The 18,647-nt window shown below is 46.9% G+C and overlaps 1 protein-coding gene across 3 annotated transcripts in view; it reads right to left on the bottom strand.

Annotated features, from left to right (window-relative positions):
* The window catches only part of Tead1 (TEA domain transcription factor 1), a 228,957-nt gene that overhangs the window by 39,069 nt on the left and 171,241 nt on the right, over positions 1–18,647 (bottom strand). For 2 of the 3 annotated variants that reach the window (XM_013347686.2, XM_026781155.1), the window contains 5 exons: positions 10,753–10,764; positions 9,847–9,981; positions 8,532–8,578; positions 7,634–7,695; positions 5,987–6,111 (listed from right to left, as the gene is read on the bottom strand). In XM_013347686.2, coding sequence (XP_013203140.1) covers positions 5,987–6,111; positions 7,634–7,695; positions 8,532–8,578; positions 9,847–9,981; positions 10,753–10,764 — 381 coding nt within the window. The remainder of the gene's footprint in view (positions 1–5,986; positions 6,112–7,633; positions 7,696–8,531; positions 8,579–9,846; positions 9,982–10,752; positions 10,765–18,647) is intronic. The other variant, XM_013347687.2, reaches the window with a different exon arrangement.

Here is an 18,647-nt window from a genome sequence, read left to right as displayed (position 1 = left end):
ACTTTACTGGAAGGAATCAGGTTATCTGAGGGGACATCAGTGGGACACCAATGAGAGCTGGAGCAGAGAACTTGGGTTCCCTCAGGCAAGGAGGCTGTTGACTCATACCACAGGCCAGGGTCCCACGGTCCAGATGCTTCCAGCCACTGAGAGATAAGGAGCAGAAAGAAGTCAGGCACTGTCCATCCCTGGCCTAGGCCACCTTCAGCAATTTCCATTGAGCAGAACACAACTGTCTGGACTTTGCTCTCATCCTCCACACTGAGCTATGAACTAACTAACTGTCCCTCTCTCCCCCGCTGTGAGGTTAACGTCATTCTCTCTCTCTGAAAGTCAGTGTGGGGGGCAGGGCACTTGTTCAGCCAGCACTACACATTAGTGATTTATTGCTTGGAATTTCCCTAAAATGCCTCAAGCCACTGGCTTTTGATTCAAAGTTCAAATAGCCAAGCCTTCCATCTATCTGTGAACTGCTTCCAATGCTACATAAACTCTGGATCCCAGCACCAATGTCAATGCCTTGTTTAGCTTAAGGATGGCAAGACACTGTAAGAGCTTCCTCCCTGGCCCCATGGCTCTTCTACATACCATCAGCATGCTTGGCCCTCCCTCTTGCGGCTGCTACTCACCAAGGCTCTGCTCTCACCACCCACCATCTGGCCCTACTTCCCATTGTAGTACTTCAAGACCAGATCAAAAGTCACTTTGGCAATGTCAGATTTGCCTAAATACAGCATCAAAATGCAAGTAACACAGTCAGCTACTCAGAGACCTTACTAGGCTCACAACAAAACCTGGAAACCGAGGGTCACACACCAAGAAGCCAAGGAACCTTATCTTTGTATGAGTTACAGGTGTCATGAAAGTGAGGCAGAAGAGACCAGGTGAGGACGTTCTTTACTTCGCTGTCATCACAGACAGCTGAGCTGGAAAAGAAGACCCCAGAAAGGCTATCCAGTTCCATACTAGCCTTGTCCCTGGAGCTCACACTTTGGGGGCGCACAGAAAGGCAAGCTTGGGGGGGGGGTCTTGCCGGTCAGGCATGCTCCGGTGCCGGAGCTGGACCATGTGTCATCTCCTCTCCCAGCATCCCCTTCTCTAAGCAACCCTGTACACTCTATTCTGCGCCCAGCTCACACTCACGCTGGCAATCAGACCACAGTGGTCATGAAGCATGAACCTGGCACCTGGGAAGAGTGGCAAGGGGGGGCTGTGCTGTAGGTGAGTAGAGGGGCAGGGCAAGGCAGGAAGGAAGCTTCCTGGTTCCAGGAGTGGGCTGGGGATGGGGAACCATCCAGGCTTTCTCTGGCACACACATTTCCTACTAGGAGCTTTTGTGTATACAAGGAAGCAGCTGCCTGCATTCCCCTCTGCGCACTGGGCCCCAATTCCAGGACTGGCCCCAGATGGCCCCCATCCACGGAGGAACTTGCACTTCACACTCGATGCCCAACACTGAAACCACGTAGGAAGCACACTTTTCAAGCACTCCCAACCACTTCTGAAACAGTCTTTGTTATTTAGGTTCTTCCTCCTTTCCTTCACCCTCTGCTGTTTTTCTCTTCGCTTCTAGTGGAGCCAAAGGTAACAGAGGGACTGCCTTGCTGGTTTCCTACCAACATAAACAACCAACTTGGGGAAGTGCTGCCATCTGCTGCACACAGGACAGGGGCCAGCAGGGGGCGTGAGGCCATCTATTATCCTTCCATTAGTTCCTCACAGCCTTAGGCCATGAACACAGGCTATTACTCAGACATAAATGCACCAGACAGCCTTTTGGTCACAATCTCAGGGCTTGGAGTCAGCTGACCTGGATAAGAATCCCATCTTGAGTATCAGTTAGCAGTCAAACATTAGGCACACTATTTCATAAGGATTAAATAAGCTAACATATAGTGTTGGTACATGGGAAAGGTTTAAGAGGTACTGGCCATAACTGCTGCTGGAACTAACACTGTCCACATGACAGTTGCAAAGCTGAGAAGTCCTTAGTGATGACAACAGCGTCATGTGGCGAGCCAGTGGGGTTTCAAGAAAGGCAGCCCTGCACCAGGGAGACAGGCTAAGAACTCATGACACAGAAGACCAGGGTTCAGAGCGGCCTAGGAGGTAACGATCCCCCCTTCAGCCTCTTCCTCAGGAAGAGGTAGAGGGGCTTTAGCTCCGAGCTTCAGAGTAAGCGAACTCCCCAGCACCGTGTCTAGCTCTTTTTTCTCTCCTATTAAGACTATTCTCTATAATTTACTTCATTTCAATTACATGTACGCATGTGTGTCTGTGTGTAGGGATGTACGCATGCACGCAGGTGCCTGCAGACCCTGGTGAGCCGCCTGATGTGGATGCTGTGAACTGAACTCGTCTTCTGCAAGAGCAGAAAGTGGTCTTCAGCTCTGAGCCATCTCCTCAGCCCCTCCTTGGGATATTTCACCACCTCACGATTTGAATGAACCTACATTGCTGCAAAGATACAGAAGAAATACAGGGCAAGCAGAGACGGGGCAAAGAGCTAGACACTCCAACTGCAACATTTAATTTGGTTAAGGTCTTAGAATTATTGGCCACTTTGCTAATTTCCTTATCAAATTAATGTGACAAATGTTTTCATGTTAAATTTTAAGTATTTCCAAATGTCTTTAAACATACCAGCTGAGTATTTTAAATGACCATAACTTCTCTATCACAGGAAAAATACAATGAAATTAATGTCTCAGAAGTCACAGAGAGTCTCAAGAGCCAAAGAAATCATGCACATGTTTTGAATTTTTCAGCCTAATCTTGATTTTGAAGCAGCACTCAGGCCTGTCAGGGAACACACGGGGCGTTTGCCTAGTGTATGGTAGGTGAGGTCATAGCAAAGGCTGGTGCTTCAGACTCTGTTAGATGCTTTAAATAACTTGGTTAATTCCCTTTCACTTCAAGGACCCAATTATCACTTTTCTCTTCCAGCACAGAGACTACACTTGGCCCTCATGTTTCCACTAAAAGAGAAGATGTACAGTATCAGCCTGCTACACACGTAGCCCAGGCTGGCCTGCAACTGATTATCAATTCAAGCATGAGTGTAAACCCCTGATCCTTCTGTGTCTACCTCCCAAATGCTGGGATTCTAGGCTTGGGCCACCATGTTCAAGTTATGTGGTGCTGGCAATAACCCAGGCTCCATGCACGGTAGGCAAGCACTCTACCAACTGAGCCGGCCCCCATACACTCATCTGTGTACATTTAACTGCAGAATGAGTGTTCTAAAAAATAATGTGAGGCAGACTAGATAACATTATTATATAATAGCGTTAAGATTGTATTTGGCGAATCTGATATAAATGTCAAACCCAAGTCAGAAACATCAACATCAAGATACATTAGAAAGTATTTTCATTGCCTAAAACTGTTATGCTCTTACTGTTGAGATGCTATTGGGCAGAACCCAGGGTCTAGAACATTCATACTAAACAACCCTCACCCACTGAGCTACATATCTAGCCTTGAAACTACACAACCTTTTTTTTTGTTTGTTTTGTCTTTGTTTTGGTTTTTTGAGACAGGGTTTCTCTATGTAACAGTCCTGGCTGTACTGGAACTCACTCTGTAGACCAGGCTGGACTCAAACTCACTGAGATCCACCTGGCTCTGCCTCCCGAGTGCTGGGATTAAAGGCATGCACCATCACCGCCCAGCTGAAACTAGACATTTTTAAACTACAGATCAAGTAACCTTATTTTTAAAAAGATTTTAGTTTTCATTATGTGTCTGTATGCATGTGCCTTTGAATGTGCATGCGAGGCCTTGGAGGCCAGGAAGGGCATTGGATCTCTGGAAGCTGGAGTTGAAGGAGAGTGGGTTCTCTGCAGGAGCAGTGCATGAAGATCAAGCAGCTTTCAACTGTGAGGAAAGACTCTATACTGGCGCTCAGAAGCCTCTGACATACTCTATTTAGTTGGCCCTTAGAGTACTTATTTTTTATTTAGTTTGGGACCTCAGTCTATGGGATGGTGTCATCTACATTCCCCGAACAGTACAGTATCAAACTATTTAAAACAAGAAACGCATGACACAAAGAAACCTTGTCTCAAAATACGACCCCTCCCCCTCAAACAAATCCATGATTTAAAGTACAGAGGAGGGTGTGTGTAGGCTATAAGGGATTGGGCATCTGCAGCTTTGGGGATTTTCCACCCACACTGAGGGACCACGATCAAGAAATCTGATGTGTTTTTGATTAGGCAATTTCAAACATGAGCAATAGGGTACAGAGGGAGAGACCTAGTCAGGATCGTACAGGCAGTTGGGGGCTGTCGTTAATGGTGCGATTTACAGCAGTGAGGTGAGAACACCTCAGGAGAGGATGTAGACTGGTCCTCCTGCTTGCTAACTATATAACTTAAGTCACCTGGCCTCAGTTTCCTCCTCTGCAGAGCGAGGAAAACAGAACCTGTCTACAGGGGCGCTATGGGGATAGAATCAATGGCAAAGTCCTCGGGAACTAACACAAGATGCAGAAGGGAGATGGTCAGGCCGGCCTCCAGGAAGAACAAGACTGTGATCTTCTGCTGTCATCACAATGCCCCCACCTGTGTGGACGAGTCCAGACAGCCTCCAGCCACCGGAGCAGAGCAGACCATGCAGCTGCAGCCTTGCTCTAGCCAAGTGCTTCTTCATTTTCTGCTACCCACTTTACTTCACTGTCTCCTAACTGCAGCAGCCCTATTCCCTGTCAGTCCTCAGGGGGGGCAGGTATGTCAGAGGGTCCCACATGAACTCTTGGAACTTTGATAACATCTGGTGTACTGCCTCCTCCTTGGGCACCTCCACCCCAGCCAAGCAGAAGCTCAGAGGGTTACCTTTGATGCTGCTCAGCATAGTATTCATGTAGGACAAACTGTATGCTCGCCGGTCTGTCTGCCTATCATCTATCTGCCTGCCTGCCTGCTTCCCTCCCTCCCTCTGTGTCTCAGACACGGTCTTACGATGGAGCCCTGTCAGTGCTAGAACTTACTATGTAGACCAGGCTGATCTCAAACTCACTGAGATCTGTCTGCCACCATGCCCGGCTTATGACTTTTTCTATTGATAACGGACAATAGCAAGACCCACAGTGAACCCAGGAACTGCATTTTCAGCATGGTCCCCAAAGAGGTCACTGTCGGGAGGGAGACAGAACATGGAAAGGAGCTGGTGAGAATCCCAAACACTAACTCATGATTGCTGCCTGGGGCTCACCCACACACAGATGCAACCCTCACACTCTCAGCCAAGGAGTGGGCGTGAACAAAGGGTACAGGCTTATGGGGTTGGGGAAGAAGGGAGGCGCGCATATGCATGGGATGATGCGTACAAGATGGAGTGGGTGGGGAAGGAAAAGAAGCAAATGACAAACAGACTCCAGATGCCTGTGTTTCTGGTATTTACAACACGGTAAGACACTGCAGTCCACAGTAGCTATCAGAGTACCAACATTACTTCTGGAGATAATGTTTTTGTTGTTTTGGGGTTTTTTTTTGGGGGGGGGGAACCACACAAACTTAGAAATGCTAGATAATAGGATGGTTGACTGTTTAGGCTTTAGTGTTTTAGAAAGAATCTTTAGCCCAGAGAAATTAACTACATGATTGAAGAAGTTACTAATCCATTGTCATCTTTTATCTAATTGTGTTCAACTACTTTAAACCATAGCAGCTACACAAGAATGCTCAGTAATGTTACCTGTTGTTAAATTTTATGAGACATAAGCCTGATGAGGGCCTGCCTCCAGCCAAGGTACTCCCTGGAGCTTGTAGTCCAAGCAGTAGTGAACAACCACCTTTGAAGCTGGAGCTATCTGCCAACAGCATCCTTTCCCCTGGGTGAGAAGCAGCTGTCTGGCTGGTTTTACACAGGACATTACACAGATGTAAGGGAAAAGGGGTCCATAAAGGGTAGACCACAGGGTGAAGAAACAAGCAGGCATAGAAGCACTTCCTGCTAGCCATATCCCTCTGGGTACACTCACCGAGTCCGGGTCTCTCTGCTGTTCAAGGAAAGCTGAAAATTCCACCAGGCGAAGCTTGGTTGTGCCAATGGAACGGCCCTGCCAGGCAGGGACCGAGGGAGCTGGGGCTGACGCAGGCTCAAACCCTGAAATAACAATGGTCACCTTTATACAAGTCCACGTGTACCTCGTCCTAGACCTCAGTGGGGCCTAGAAGGGAAGGACGACTCCCTCCACTAGAGGCACCCAGGCAGTGTGACAGGTAAGCAGACTGCACGAGGCTCATCATGAAGACAGCTTCAGCTAAGGTTAAGGGACCGTGGCAGGAGGACAACACCGTGATGGTTGATAATGCTTAATGTCCATTGTCAGGCTTGACTAAATTTAGAGTCACTTTGGTAAAACATTCGTGAGGTTTAACTTAAGGAAAGAGGCGCCCAGAAGGTGCATAACACCATCTCACGGCCAGAGTCCTGAACAACGTGGAAGAGACAGAGTTGAGCACCCGCACTGATCTCTCTGCTTCTGGACTGTGGATGGAACGTGACCAGCTGCCTCACGCTCCTCTCACCCTGACTTCACTGCCACGGTGGACTACACCCTCAAACTGTGAACCCAAACAAAACTTTCCTCCTTCAGCTGCTTGTACTGAAATTTTGTCAAAGCGACTAATACAGGCAGCTAGTCCTGGGCAAAGAGGGCGGGCTGCAGAGCAAGGGAAGGATGGCAGAAGCATCTAGGGAATTGCTTGTGAAGGCATCCTGTCGAGTCAGGACTCACAGAGCACTGCTTCTATTGGCTCACCTTCTATCTCAAGACTGTGACCATTCCCTCAGGATGCTCCATGGAAGCAGAGGGCAACAAGGGATTGCAATTTTATTTGGGACACTAAAGGGGGTAAATCAAGGATTATACAACACCACAAGAATTTCAGCTGAGTGACACTATGTATATTTGGGTAAGAGAATTCATGGTAAGGCGAGCCAGAAGGGCCAGCCAGGCTCACAGCTTCCATGGAAGCCCTCCACTGCAGAAGGAAGCCAACCAGGAACTGAAATTCACTATCTAAGAAAGCTGAAGTTATCTGTGCCTGACTGAGATTGCAGGACTTGGCAGCTGCTGAGGATGGCAACCACAATAACTTCCCCTTCTAAGTGGAACCCAGCATCTTAGGTGAAAGTGGCCAGGCTTCCTGTTTCCTGACAACCCCACAGGAAGAGCGCTTGGGAGAAATGGCTGGTTTAAATTTTATTCTTATTTAGTAGCTTTTATCATCTTAAATGCTTTTCCTGCATATACATATGTGTATCATACGTATGCCTGGTGCCCAAAGGTCAGAATAGGGAATTTTATCCCCTGGAACTGGATTAACAAATGGTTATATTGTGTGGGTGATGGAAAATGGACCCAGGTCCTCTGCAATGGCAATCGGTGCTTTTAAGCACTGAGGCATCTCTCTAGACCCCAGGAGAAGGAGCTCTTCAGTGAAGGGACCCAGCGTCTGATGGGAGATGCCTGGGACTTTTCTCAGCTTCAAGATAGGGCTCGCCCTTAGGAGGGAAAAGAAGAGGGGCGGCTGGTGGCTAAGAACAGCATCACTGCACTCTTGGGACAAGAGAGGCCAGGCTGCCCCTCACTCCCCATCGAAGAAGAAACAAGAAGACTCACCTGGAATGGGGGCTGTGACTGCTGGCTGGATGGGGTAGGCCTGCTGCACAAAGGGCTTGACGCTAGGGACAAATGGTTAGCAAGAGTCAAATCGTGGGTGCAGTGGTAGCTTTGGCCTCCAGTAGGACTCCCCCATGACCCACCACACTGCCTGGCTCCCTGCCTGCACTGGGTTGCCCATTTCATGCTGAACTATATCTACAAAGAGGAAGTTTCTCCCTCCAAAGGAAAGGCAGGTCAGCAGGCTGCGGGGGCTGAACACTCATAACGATTTGGTGGGATAAGCTGGCCAGGGTTCAGCTCTTCCCCTTGGTGTAGCAGGTACCCATGGTGAGCACTTTTCATGCCCACACAGACCAGGGTCATCTGTCACAGCCCAGGCAAGGTTTAGGGTGCAGTGAGCCAGGAGCTCCCTTATTTAGACCACATGGTTCAGTATATACAAAGAAAATTTCCTTTCTGCTTTATCCCCAAACTGCCCTTGACTCTTGTGGGCTGAACTTGCTCCCTAAATTCAAGGGGTCTCTGGGATTTCCTATCAGGCACTCCTATTGCAGGGACTGCCACAATGGAAAGCCAGTGTCTCTGCTGACCTTTAGGAGGTGAGGAAGCCCTTGGTGCTGCAGCCAAAGCCATGAAGAATAGGGGACCTAATTCAAGTTTCTGGCTGTGTCACTGCTAATATTGAAGGTGGGACAAATGAATCTACATCTGTGCTAACTCTGAAAGGCAGGTCCTCTGCCAAGTCCTAGAACATGGGGACATAAGGACTGGCAGATTCAGGGACTTCCGTTTGACGATCTCCTCCCTCTTTCCCCTAAGAAAGCCTGGTGCCGAAGAAATCCCCCAGGGTGGGCTATCTCCCCCTGCTATCTGGGCTTACTCTTTCCAGACTTACTCTTGTGAGGATCCTGGCTGTCCTGTCTGTATCATTCCAGGCCAGAACTGGAAGGTAAGAGGCAAAGGCTTCAGGGTTATAAGTTCTCATTAAAGAACAGTTTGTGATGTGTGCAAAATCTAAAGTCCCTCCTGAAGAACAGCAGAGTGTTCCCACCCGCCATCTGTGTTGTCATCTTTCTGGAGTGCAGGTTTAGTCAGAAGTGTTTTCAAGACCATAGTTTACCCCTGACTTGGTAATGGGGTTGGGGGAGCTTCCTTTGCCATTGTGTTCTGACAACTCTCCTAAGGCCAAGAGGCAATATGGAAGCACTTGAGTTTATTCTGCACAGACTGGCACGCCTCTACTCCAAGTGCTTTCTGTACACCCCACAGTGTGTAGTTCTCAATGGAGCAACACACGGACTTTGAAATAATGAAGCCAGAGCTTGGAGAAGCAACTAGGGCCCTCATTTTTTTTGGCAGTGAGCATACCTAAGGCCTTTGGGGCCTGCTAGTCCCCATTGAGGGAGAAAGGGAAAATCCTGACAGTATTACTTATTTGATCAACTGAGACACCGCTACTGCAGTCTCATCACTGAGTAACTCCAGCTTTGGCATCTAGAGAATGGCCTTGACAATGAGACTACTGAAGAAGGCCCTGGGGTGAAACAAGATGCAACAGACAGCTTCGCAGCCTTCAGGAGCTGCCCCGTGGTTGCTATACAGTGACCCTAAGGATACAGGGATGGAGACCAAGAAGCAGGAAAGAGTGAAAGAGGCAGGTCACAACTAAATGGAACACCAAAAACAAAACATTTATCTCTTCCTATTTTATTCTTCGTCTTACTTTCATTTTTCTTCTCTTTTCTTTCTAGCCTCATCTCTCACCTTCCTTGTCTTACATGTCTATGAATCCATCATCTATCATCTATCAATCATCCATCTATCTATCCACCCACCTAACATCTACACATACTCATCCATCCACCCATCTACCTATCATCCATCTATCATCTGTCTTTCAATCTATTCATCTATCTTTCTGTCTGTCTATCCATTTGTACAGCCACCATCTGTTATTTTATTCTGTGATATTGTGGATTGTCCTAAGGGCTTAATATATGAGCAAGTGTTCTACCACTGACCCACATCCTCACTGAGTCCCTTTTAGTTCTAGTTTTAGATAGGACCTCATCAAGTTGACAGTCTGACCTTGAACTTACTATATAGACCAAACAGGCTTTCAAATTTATGATCTTCCTAAATCAGCCTCACGAGTAGCTATACCATCACACCCAATAAACCATCATTTCTGGATTCGGTTCCTAACTTACCCCCGGTGCCCCCGGGAAGGTGGGGCGTGGAATCCCAGGCAGCCCCAGCTTGTTGTGGATAGCAGTAGCCGAAACGATCTGGGCTGATGACATGGCAGCCATGTGCTGCAAGGCCTTGTCCTTGGCAGTCTGATCCTTGAAGATGACAGTGACACACGGACTTAATACAGAACACACGACTACCATGTGGGTCAAACAGTACAGCCACGAGCACAAAGGAGCCACATGGGGGCCAGGAAAGCTCACATGCACGGAGAGAAATCAACAGAGGCTGAGACTCTGACTTACGGAACTGGGGCTGCTAGCAAGCAATACCTAGGGGTGAGGTTGGATTTTAAACCCTTAATCCATTTTCCAATAGACAGGAAGGTAAACAATGTATCCATTGTTTCTATTTCCAGAAGAATTCTCAAAGACTTATCACACTAGGGGAAAAGGTGACCCTGCTTTCAAGTGAGAGGTAAGAAGCACGATGATCAGCAGAGGCAGGGCCATCCACAGAATGTAAGGAGTGCTACCTGGTGCCTGCTGTCACTGGGCCACAGCGCCATCTACAGAATGTAAGGAGCACTACTTGGGTGCTTGCTGTCACTGGGCCACAGTGCCAGGCCCTGCTGATATCATTCAAGGCCCAGGAACCTTAGAAGGCATCTATGGAGGGGCAGCTCAGAAGCGGCAGACGGGCAGGGTGCAGCCAAGCAGCATGCTGTCGGGGCACATGCTATGGGGCTAAGGCTACAGTGGTTCCTTTACCAAAGCTTACAGTGTAGGTGATGCTACAGTCGTTCCTTTCCTAAATGGATTTTTTTTCTACAAAGCCAAGACTGGTAACACAAAGCTAGCCAAAATAAAAAGTCTGCCAAGCACAGCTAAAATACAGATACTCAGTTTAGAGGATATACTTACCATGCTTGTTACCTGGATACAACAATAAACAGTTTGTTAAAAGAATCATGTACAAAGGCAGGGTTACTTTTCTTCTTTAGTTAAAAAATAATATGTATAAACACAACATTCGGGTGCTAAAAAATGTGAATGTGGGCATTTTCTATACTTTAGGGGAGTACCGCACAGATAGCTATCCAACAACCACCATTGGCATAACACCCCCACCCCCAATTCCCTGACTATGTGGTTATGTGGTGCCGCCATTATAAACAAAACAAGGGTCAGGCCTTGTGTGTAGCAAGCCTCATGGGTACATGCAAGGCTTGAGGAGTGTGAGGGTCTGTACTCAGAGCCCACAGGCCACTGAAGCAGGAACAAAACAGTGGCACCAACAACCTTCTACAAAGGTGCCTCTCGCAGCGTACAGTGAGGGACGGTGACTGAGACGACACCAAGTGTCAGCCTCCTGGCAGCTTCCAAGTATATAGTTAACCAAAGGTGAGGGATAAACAGGACAAGCAGCCAAAGGGAAGATTAAGAGGAGCTTGAGAAAGAACCAGACTTGGAAACAATTCTGGAAGCTTTTGATTCTCCAAAAATGTGGACAGCACTTTGCACCAGCACACCAGGACACCATGAGAAGTTTTCTAAAAGCTCATTATCAAGAGACGGGTTCACAAAGGATAAAACTATCCTACTACAAGTTGTTTGAAACTACGCGGAAGAATATGAAGGGAGAACAGGAGGAGCTAAGGGTGCATTTTTACATTGCTGTATTTTATACTCAAGAGCTAGTGAGCCCTTGGCCGGCTCTCCAGGCTGCACTGGCACACTGAAGGCTGGGACACTCGCTTGATTGCTGGCCCCTGCTACAATGTTCTAGCGTGACTGGGCAAGATGCTTAGGATTTCTTCATTGGCTAGCCAGTCAAACCTCTAATCTGAGGCCTGTATAACCTGAAGTTGATGCAAGTAGAATTTAAGGCTATTTATAAATGTGTGTGTGTGTGTGTGTGTGTGTGTGTGTGTGTGTGTGTAAATAAAATTTTATGATAGACTGGGAGCATTTATGTGTCCTAAAGCACAGCTGAGCCCAACAAGCACAGATGTCAGGGCCAGTCAATCTACTTTGAAAGCCCCATGGCTTCACCTGGCCCCACCCCTCCCCTCAGAAGGGATCTATGGGCAGTAAGAATGGCTCTACTCACAGTAAAGAACACCAACACATACTTGCTAGATTTTCTTGGGGCCCATCCCTGGTGAGGTTATAAAAACTCTCTGAGTAATTTGCTGAGGTAACGGCAGAGGAATGGCCATAGTATCTTCCCTATGCTTTACAACTTCTTTAGGGCCCAGATCTGGTGTTTTTAAAAAGGGAGGCCCAGACTTTTTGCTGCTCAGCTGGAGTGAATTCTGAAGAACAGAAACAGTCCAGGACCTGGCTCTGCTCAGTGAGAGTCCTCAGCTTCTCAGAGACCTGTGAATTCTGTGTCTATGAGATGCTGATGGGGGGTGTGTCTGCCTGGCCTAGTGTCAAAATAGGATTGGTGCATTTTAGGGGGCAGCCTATGAAACCAAAGCCCAGGTCCAGTTCCTTGAATCTCCACAACTTATTGGCTATGAGGACCTGTGATGTAGGAGGTTCTTCTGTCTATGTGTTGCTTTTATTGGTTAATGAATAAAGAAACTGGCTTGGCCTGATAGGGTAGAACAGAGCTAGGCAGGGAAAACTAAACTGAATGCTGGGAGGAAGAAGGCAGAGTAGAGAGAAGCCATGTAGCCCACTGGAGCCAGAAGGAACTTTACCAGGTAAGCCACAGCCACGTGGCAATACACAGATTACTAGAAATGGGTTAAATTAACATGTAAGAGTTAGCCAATAATAAGCTAGAGCTAATGGGCCAAGCGGTGATTTAAATAATATAGTTTCTGTGTAATTATTTCGGGGCTGAGCAGCCAGCAACCAACAAGCAGCCTCCTTACAACAGACCTGTTTGAAACATTTCTCTTTGCTAGGTATGTTCAAAAGTCTTCAAACACCCATGAAGGCTTGATAGACATTTATTAAGTATGTATGTGCTGCCATGTGGAGGTCAGAAGCCAGTTTGCAGGAGGCAGTTCTCTCCTTCCATCCTGTGAGTCCCTGGGATTGAACTCAGATCCTAAGACTTGGCACAAGTGCTTTGCCTACTGAGTCATCTCACCAGCCTCATTCTCCTTATTTGGAAACAAAGAAATTAGTCAGCGTGAAGGGGAAAAAGAAACTATCTTTGTTGATTACCTCCACAGCTTCAGAACAAGATCTGACTCATCTACTTAATGACACTGGCCACTCTGGCAGGCACATTAATAAAAACAAATACAGGAGAGCAGAGGCATTGTCTCTGTGATGTCTGGAGTACCCAGAGCTTTCCTGAAGTGAACTATACCTGGTAGGGATTCAAGTGCCTGGCTTCCTGTCCGACCCAGGGCAAGTCAAGTCAGGCCCTTCACTTTCTTCCCTTAGGAAGAACTGTACCTGAGTTTCTTACACCCTCCTGGCTCCATTAGAAATGCAGGCATTTGTAGCTATGAGAGCGGCTGGTGAATTCCATTATAACCAGCATAACATAATCTATAAGGCCAGTGAACTAATGAACAGAAGCAACCTAGGAGTTTGTTCAGATCTGGGCACCTCTTAGCTGCCTGTCATGACAGAAAGCCAAGCGTGGGGCGGAAATGTTATCTCCACTAGAGGCTCCTACACTTGACCCACCTGCCTGAGAACAGGCAATTTTCTGTAAATGGACTGAAATGTCTACACTTGTGACTTCCTGCCATTTTCGGCAGAAATACTCTATTCATTAGATCTCATAGCAGTGGTCTTTCATCACAATATACATGGGAAAATTAAAAGGGTTGTGGTGGGTGTGTGCATGCATTTTTTGGGGGGGCGGGGGTCTATAATCTAAAGCAACCCCAGAGATGGATAATAAGCACTGGCAGGGCTACATGAAAATCAGGATAAGAGCCTGGCTGCAGACCCTCTTACCCTGATGGGAGTTCAGAAAGACAGTCCCTCAGCTGTCATTTGCACACAGAGACATGCGCCTGGCTTTAGAAAAATTATCACCCCAAGTGTCAAACCTGGGTAAATTGCTTGCCTGTGTCACTATGGGATAATATCCTGGTCTTTATCTGTTGGCTTTGCTCACCCTCACACAAAAGAAGAGTGGCTGATGGACCACGCAAGTCTCGGTGCTGCGTGTAAGAAATGTGAGCTATGTTCACACATCAAATTAATTTCACTCTAAGATGTATTTGCACCTCTCAATGTTTCCAAGATGAGGATGAGATTTACAAAGGATGAACATACTGTTTTATCTTGAAACACCGCAGTAAGTCAATATTGAGTTATGCTCTGCCTGTCTTAGACCCCAGGAAACACTGAGTATGTGCATATGTACACAGTCGGGGGGAGGGAGTGGGGAAGGGGACAAGTTCACACTCCCTGTTTCTCTTGAGCCCATGGCCCACTGAACTGCCAAAGAGTAGCAAACAGGGGCCAAAGATGCTGGAAAAGTCTGGGCTAGAGGTAGGAGCCTCATTATCTACCCTCCTTTCCTGGCCATTTAATTTATGCCGTCCACCCTCAAGGGCCTCATCACCCCTGCCCCATCTGCATAGTCCAACAGGCTGCGCCACTCATAAACTCCTCAGCCTGAAACTTCACAAACTGTTAGTACACAGGCTTTCATATTCGTGAAGATAAGCTCTGATCTGCTGGCTGCCTCCCCTTTGTGATCAGAATGGACGAGGTGTTAGGGAAATGCCTGTGTGTAATATAATGGAAAAGCAGCAATGTGAATGCACGTGGCTGAAGAGGGTGTTCTTCAAGTCCAGGACACTGTCTCTAGTTATCATATGAACCTTTCCCTCCTTTTTCATTGTTTTGCCAGCACACAGTTAGCTTGCAAAAGCAATCTCATTGTCTCTAGACATTTTCCAGAGAAAAACTTTGAGGATAATGAATATGCATGCGCCTATTTGTAGTGTATCTCAGCTGCCATTCATTAATGAACAGCATGCTATATATATATAGATAACCTGTGACGTTTTCATATACAGAATATACAGAGTATATATACAAATGATACAACACACCAATATTCATGAGCTATATCATCTAGGAATTTAGATCACAATCTGATTTATTCATACGGAAAAATTAGCACTAGCACGGGAAAATACATATGAAGTCAGAGACCAACAGCAAAAAGCTCTCATAAGCTATTACATAATTTCCTGCAAACATGCTTTCCCCAGCAAATAAAATTACAACACAAGGGAGAGAAAACAGCAATTTGCTTGGGGGAAAAATTTTTTTTTCTACCAGACAAAACATGAAATACTTCCCTAAGAATTACTTTTGCAGATGTGTCTAATCAAGCATAGTGTGGATACACGTGACCTCTGCAATAATTAACCGTGACCCCCGAGCAGATAAACATCACAAAAACATAAGGTGGTCTGGGCAAAGGATGGGGCACTTGAATGTTTTCTAGCAACCATCTCTAATTTGCCTATCATTGCAGAAGGCGGGAGCAAACACAAAAGGGGCGACTCTGGTCAGGCCACAGCTACTGAGGAGGAGGGAAGCCACATTCAGTGCTGGCCTGACTTGCTGCCTAATGAGGAGCAATTAATTCATCGCATTGTATTTTGAAATGCCGAAGACTCCATTCACATCAAAGAAAAAATTTTTCAAGGCTTTTACACATTGTTCATTTTCAAATGTACAGGGCTATGTTTAGCTCTGTGTCATTGTCCCCAGTGATTCTTTTCTTCTGATGCAGGCCCCTGGCTTCACAAAGAACTACAGATGAGGAGCTGGGTAGGTGAGCCTTGAGAAGGTCCTAAGAATCGAGGATGCGGGCCAGCTGCGGTCTGGAGCTTGGTCCTGTGTCTGGGAGCTGGCAGCTGAGCTCTGGAGTGGGAGCTGGCCTTCACTGCGCATCTTCACCATTTCCCTCAAACTCGGAGGAGAAAGGCCAGCTGGAGAGACCCATGCACAGCACCAAGTCACCAGGACCCTTCTGCATAGCTCTGCAAAGACCTTGCTTTGGCACCAGACAGGCTGAAGATTTGGGTCAGATCTGTACCCCAGACAAGTTTTTCTGAGCGCTCTCTGCCTCCTTGTTAAATTAAGAGCAAGGGCAGCCAGGATCAGACAAGATGGCAACCCAGTGGCCCACTATCTAGGCTTCCCCTACCATGACCTGCTGCTCAGGAGCTCTGGTCTTTAGTGCACAATCTTGGTTGCCAGCGTTATTCTAGAGTGTTCTCTGATATACCTTGGAGGTTGCTTAGCAAGAGCTTTCTCAATTTAGATAAAAACATAAAACAGAGCTGCTTCATTTTACCCTTAAAAAAAAAAAAAATCTTTGAATCTTGTTCAGCCTGCATAGAGAGGCAAACAGATTCAATGCTGGACTCTCTCACAAAGTCAATCCTGCATTGCCATATTCCTGGTGGAGATTCTAATTCCACCCCACATCAGCTATTGTGCCTCTGAGACCAAAAGACTCATGTAATGAATGCAAGAGAACCTGAAGACTAGAACCTGAAGGAAGACAGCATGGTTTCTCAAACCCAAGATATGGCTTGAAGGATGTAGGATCCCATCAAGGCTTGGGACCTTGTGTTTTGTTTAGGTCCCACTCCCCGTGTGGCCCAGGGACCACAGGGAGTGCCACACGGCTGTCTCCCCTGGAGTATGCCTTATTGTTAACACTAACTGGATGTAGCAGGCTGTACTTGAGTGATGCTCCAAAAAGTTCTTGAACTTGAAAGAATAAAATCAATGATTTGAACTTTAAGTTCTTTGCTTATTAGAAGGAATGGTGGACCAGAAAGAAAGGTCTGTTCAAAGATCAAATCACAAAGGGCCCCAGGGCAGAAATGAAGGCCTCAGCGGAGTTCGCATAGCTAAGCTAATAATTCAGTCGCTGGATAGATCAGAGGCACAGGCGGCTTGGATGAGGCACTGTTGGGAGCTTTTCTTCATTGCATGCCACAGCCGGACACAAAACAATCTGCCCAAGACAGACTTCTGCCACGGTGAGGACAGAGCCTCCTTTCCTCTTCCTATTTCCTCATGCTGTGCAATCACTTAAACACAAACGTAGGGTAAAAGGGCTGGCTCTGTCCATCTCCCTTGGCCATCTGCATAGCAGCACATAAATTCCAGGGTCTCTGCCTTGATAGTTCTGGACATCCTGGGTGAAGAAGGAGACTCGGAGCAAAAGGCACTGTGTGGGAACTCCACAGAGGAAAGAAAATATGCAAAACATGGAAAACACAGCTGCATTATTTTCCCATGCCAGGCTGGGTCTCAATCTGCAGAATCTCTAAAAGAGCTAATTTGGATAGATTCGTGGAGAGTAAAACACTTCAGAGAAGGAAAGAATTTCAATTGTTGCAAGCAGGTCCTCAGACGACTATGCTACTTCCTGCAAGCCTAGCTGAGATTTCAGTAGGGTTCTAAACTGTAGGGGACTAGGGTGTCAGATGGCAGGAACTGCTGCAGCAGATGCAGCTGGTGACATCAAACAGCCAGCTCCAAGGTGGTATCTGTAAATTCCAATCCAACTAGGCCATAGACCTAGAGTACACTTGCTTACTGCTGTGTGGATCGACCTTCTGCTTTGTTGGTGGAATCAGGACAGAAACAGAGCCGGGTCATTTAAAACACTCACTTGCACAAGAGTCCTGGGTCCCAGGAGCTCTGTCAAAGCAGGGAAGCATCCTCAAAGAGAAGCTCCCAGAGGCCTGGAGGAAGCACTTTTGCTCCTTTCTTAGGCATTTTGATCAAGATAAGATAAACCCTTGCCTGTGTGAATTTCCACTATCGTGGTGCTCTGGTAGCAAATGCCTTTCATTCCTTTCTCTACCATGAGGGCCTCTTGTGAGTGTCTACTTGAGTGGCTGACACCATCCTCCCTTCTCTGATGTTTGGTCTCCTTTTCACACTGTTAGGGATCCAACCATGCCAGGCAAGCACTCCCTGCTATACAATCCCAGCTAACTCTCACTGGGCCACCCTGCATCTCTCCCACATGATCAAGGCCTGGGATCACACCAAGTGACCACGTCTGTCTTCTGAAGCTGCTATAACTGCAGAGGGAATCTTGTGCTGCTGTCAAGGGCAACAGCAAGAAGTCCTGGTAGACAACGAGCCACATCCAGCTTAATACAGGTTCAAAGCAAGATGGGGAGAGAGTTTTCCCTTGGTTTTATTTTATCAAAGTAACAAAAGGAAGGCTGGAGAGTAGGGGAAGCAGGGGAAGGGAGAAAGGTTGGGAGAAATCAGAGAAAGTACAGAATAATGTTTTCCCTCTTGATTGTTCTGTAACAACAACAGCAAAAGGAAGCAAAAGGTCACTTCTGGAGTGAGTACACAAACTTAAGTATTGTGCTTTGCTTTTTGTGATGTAGCTATGGTCAGCCTAGGAGACTGACCTTAAATTTGTGACAATCCCCCCCCCCCCGCCTCCCAGTCTCCCCAGTGCTGTTATTACAGGTATGGAATAAGCACACCTGACTATGTAGTGACTTTTATAGATTTAAAATTTAGCAAAAAGTAAAAACTTCATGTTAAAGGCTGGAGAGATGGCTCAGTGGTTAAGAGCACTGGCCGCTCTTCCAGAGGTCCTGAGTTCAATTCCCAGCAACCACATGGTGGCTCACAACCATCTCTAATGAGATCTGGCGCCCTCCTCTGGCGTGCGGGCATACATGGAGGCAGAATATTGTATACATAATAAATAAATCTTAAAACCTTCATAGTTAATACTAATGCATGCTCTCAAGTAATCAGTGTCACTTTGAAAGAACCCAACTTTAAGAAATTCGGGGTTTCCTCCTTCACCGTGT

This window comes from Microtus ochrogaster, chromosome 8, assembly GCF_000317375.1.
Source record: "Microtus ochrogaster isolate Prairie Vole_2 chromosome 8, MicOch1.0, whole genome shotgun sequence".
Lineage (NCBI taxonomy): Eukaryota > Metazoa > Chordata > Mammalia > Rodentia > Cricetidae > Microtus > Microtus ochrogaster.
This window is presented reverse-complemented; position numbering and strand designations above follow the sequence as displayed.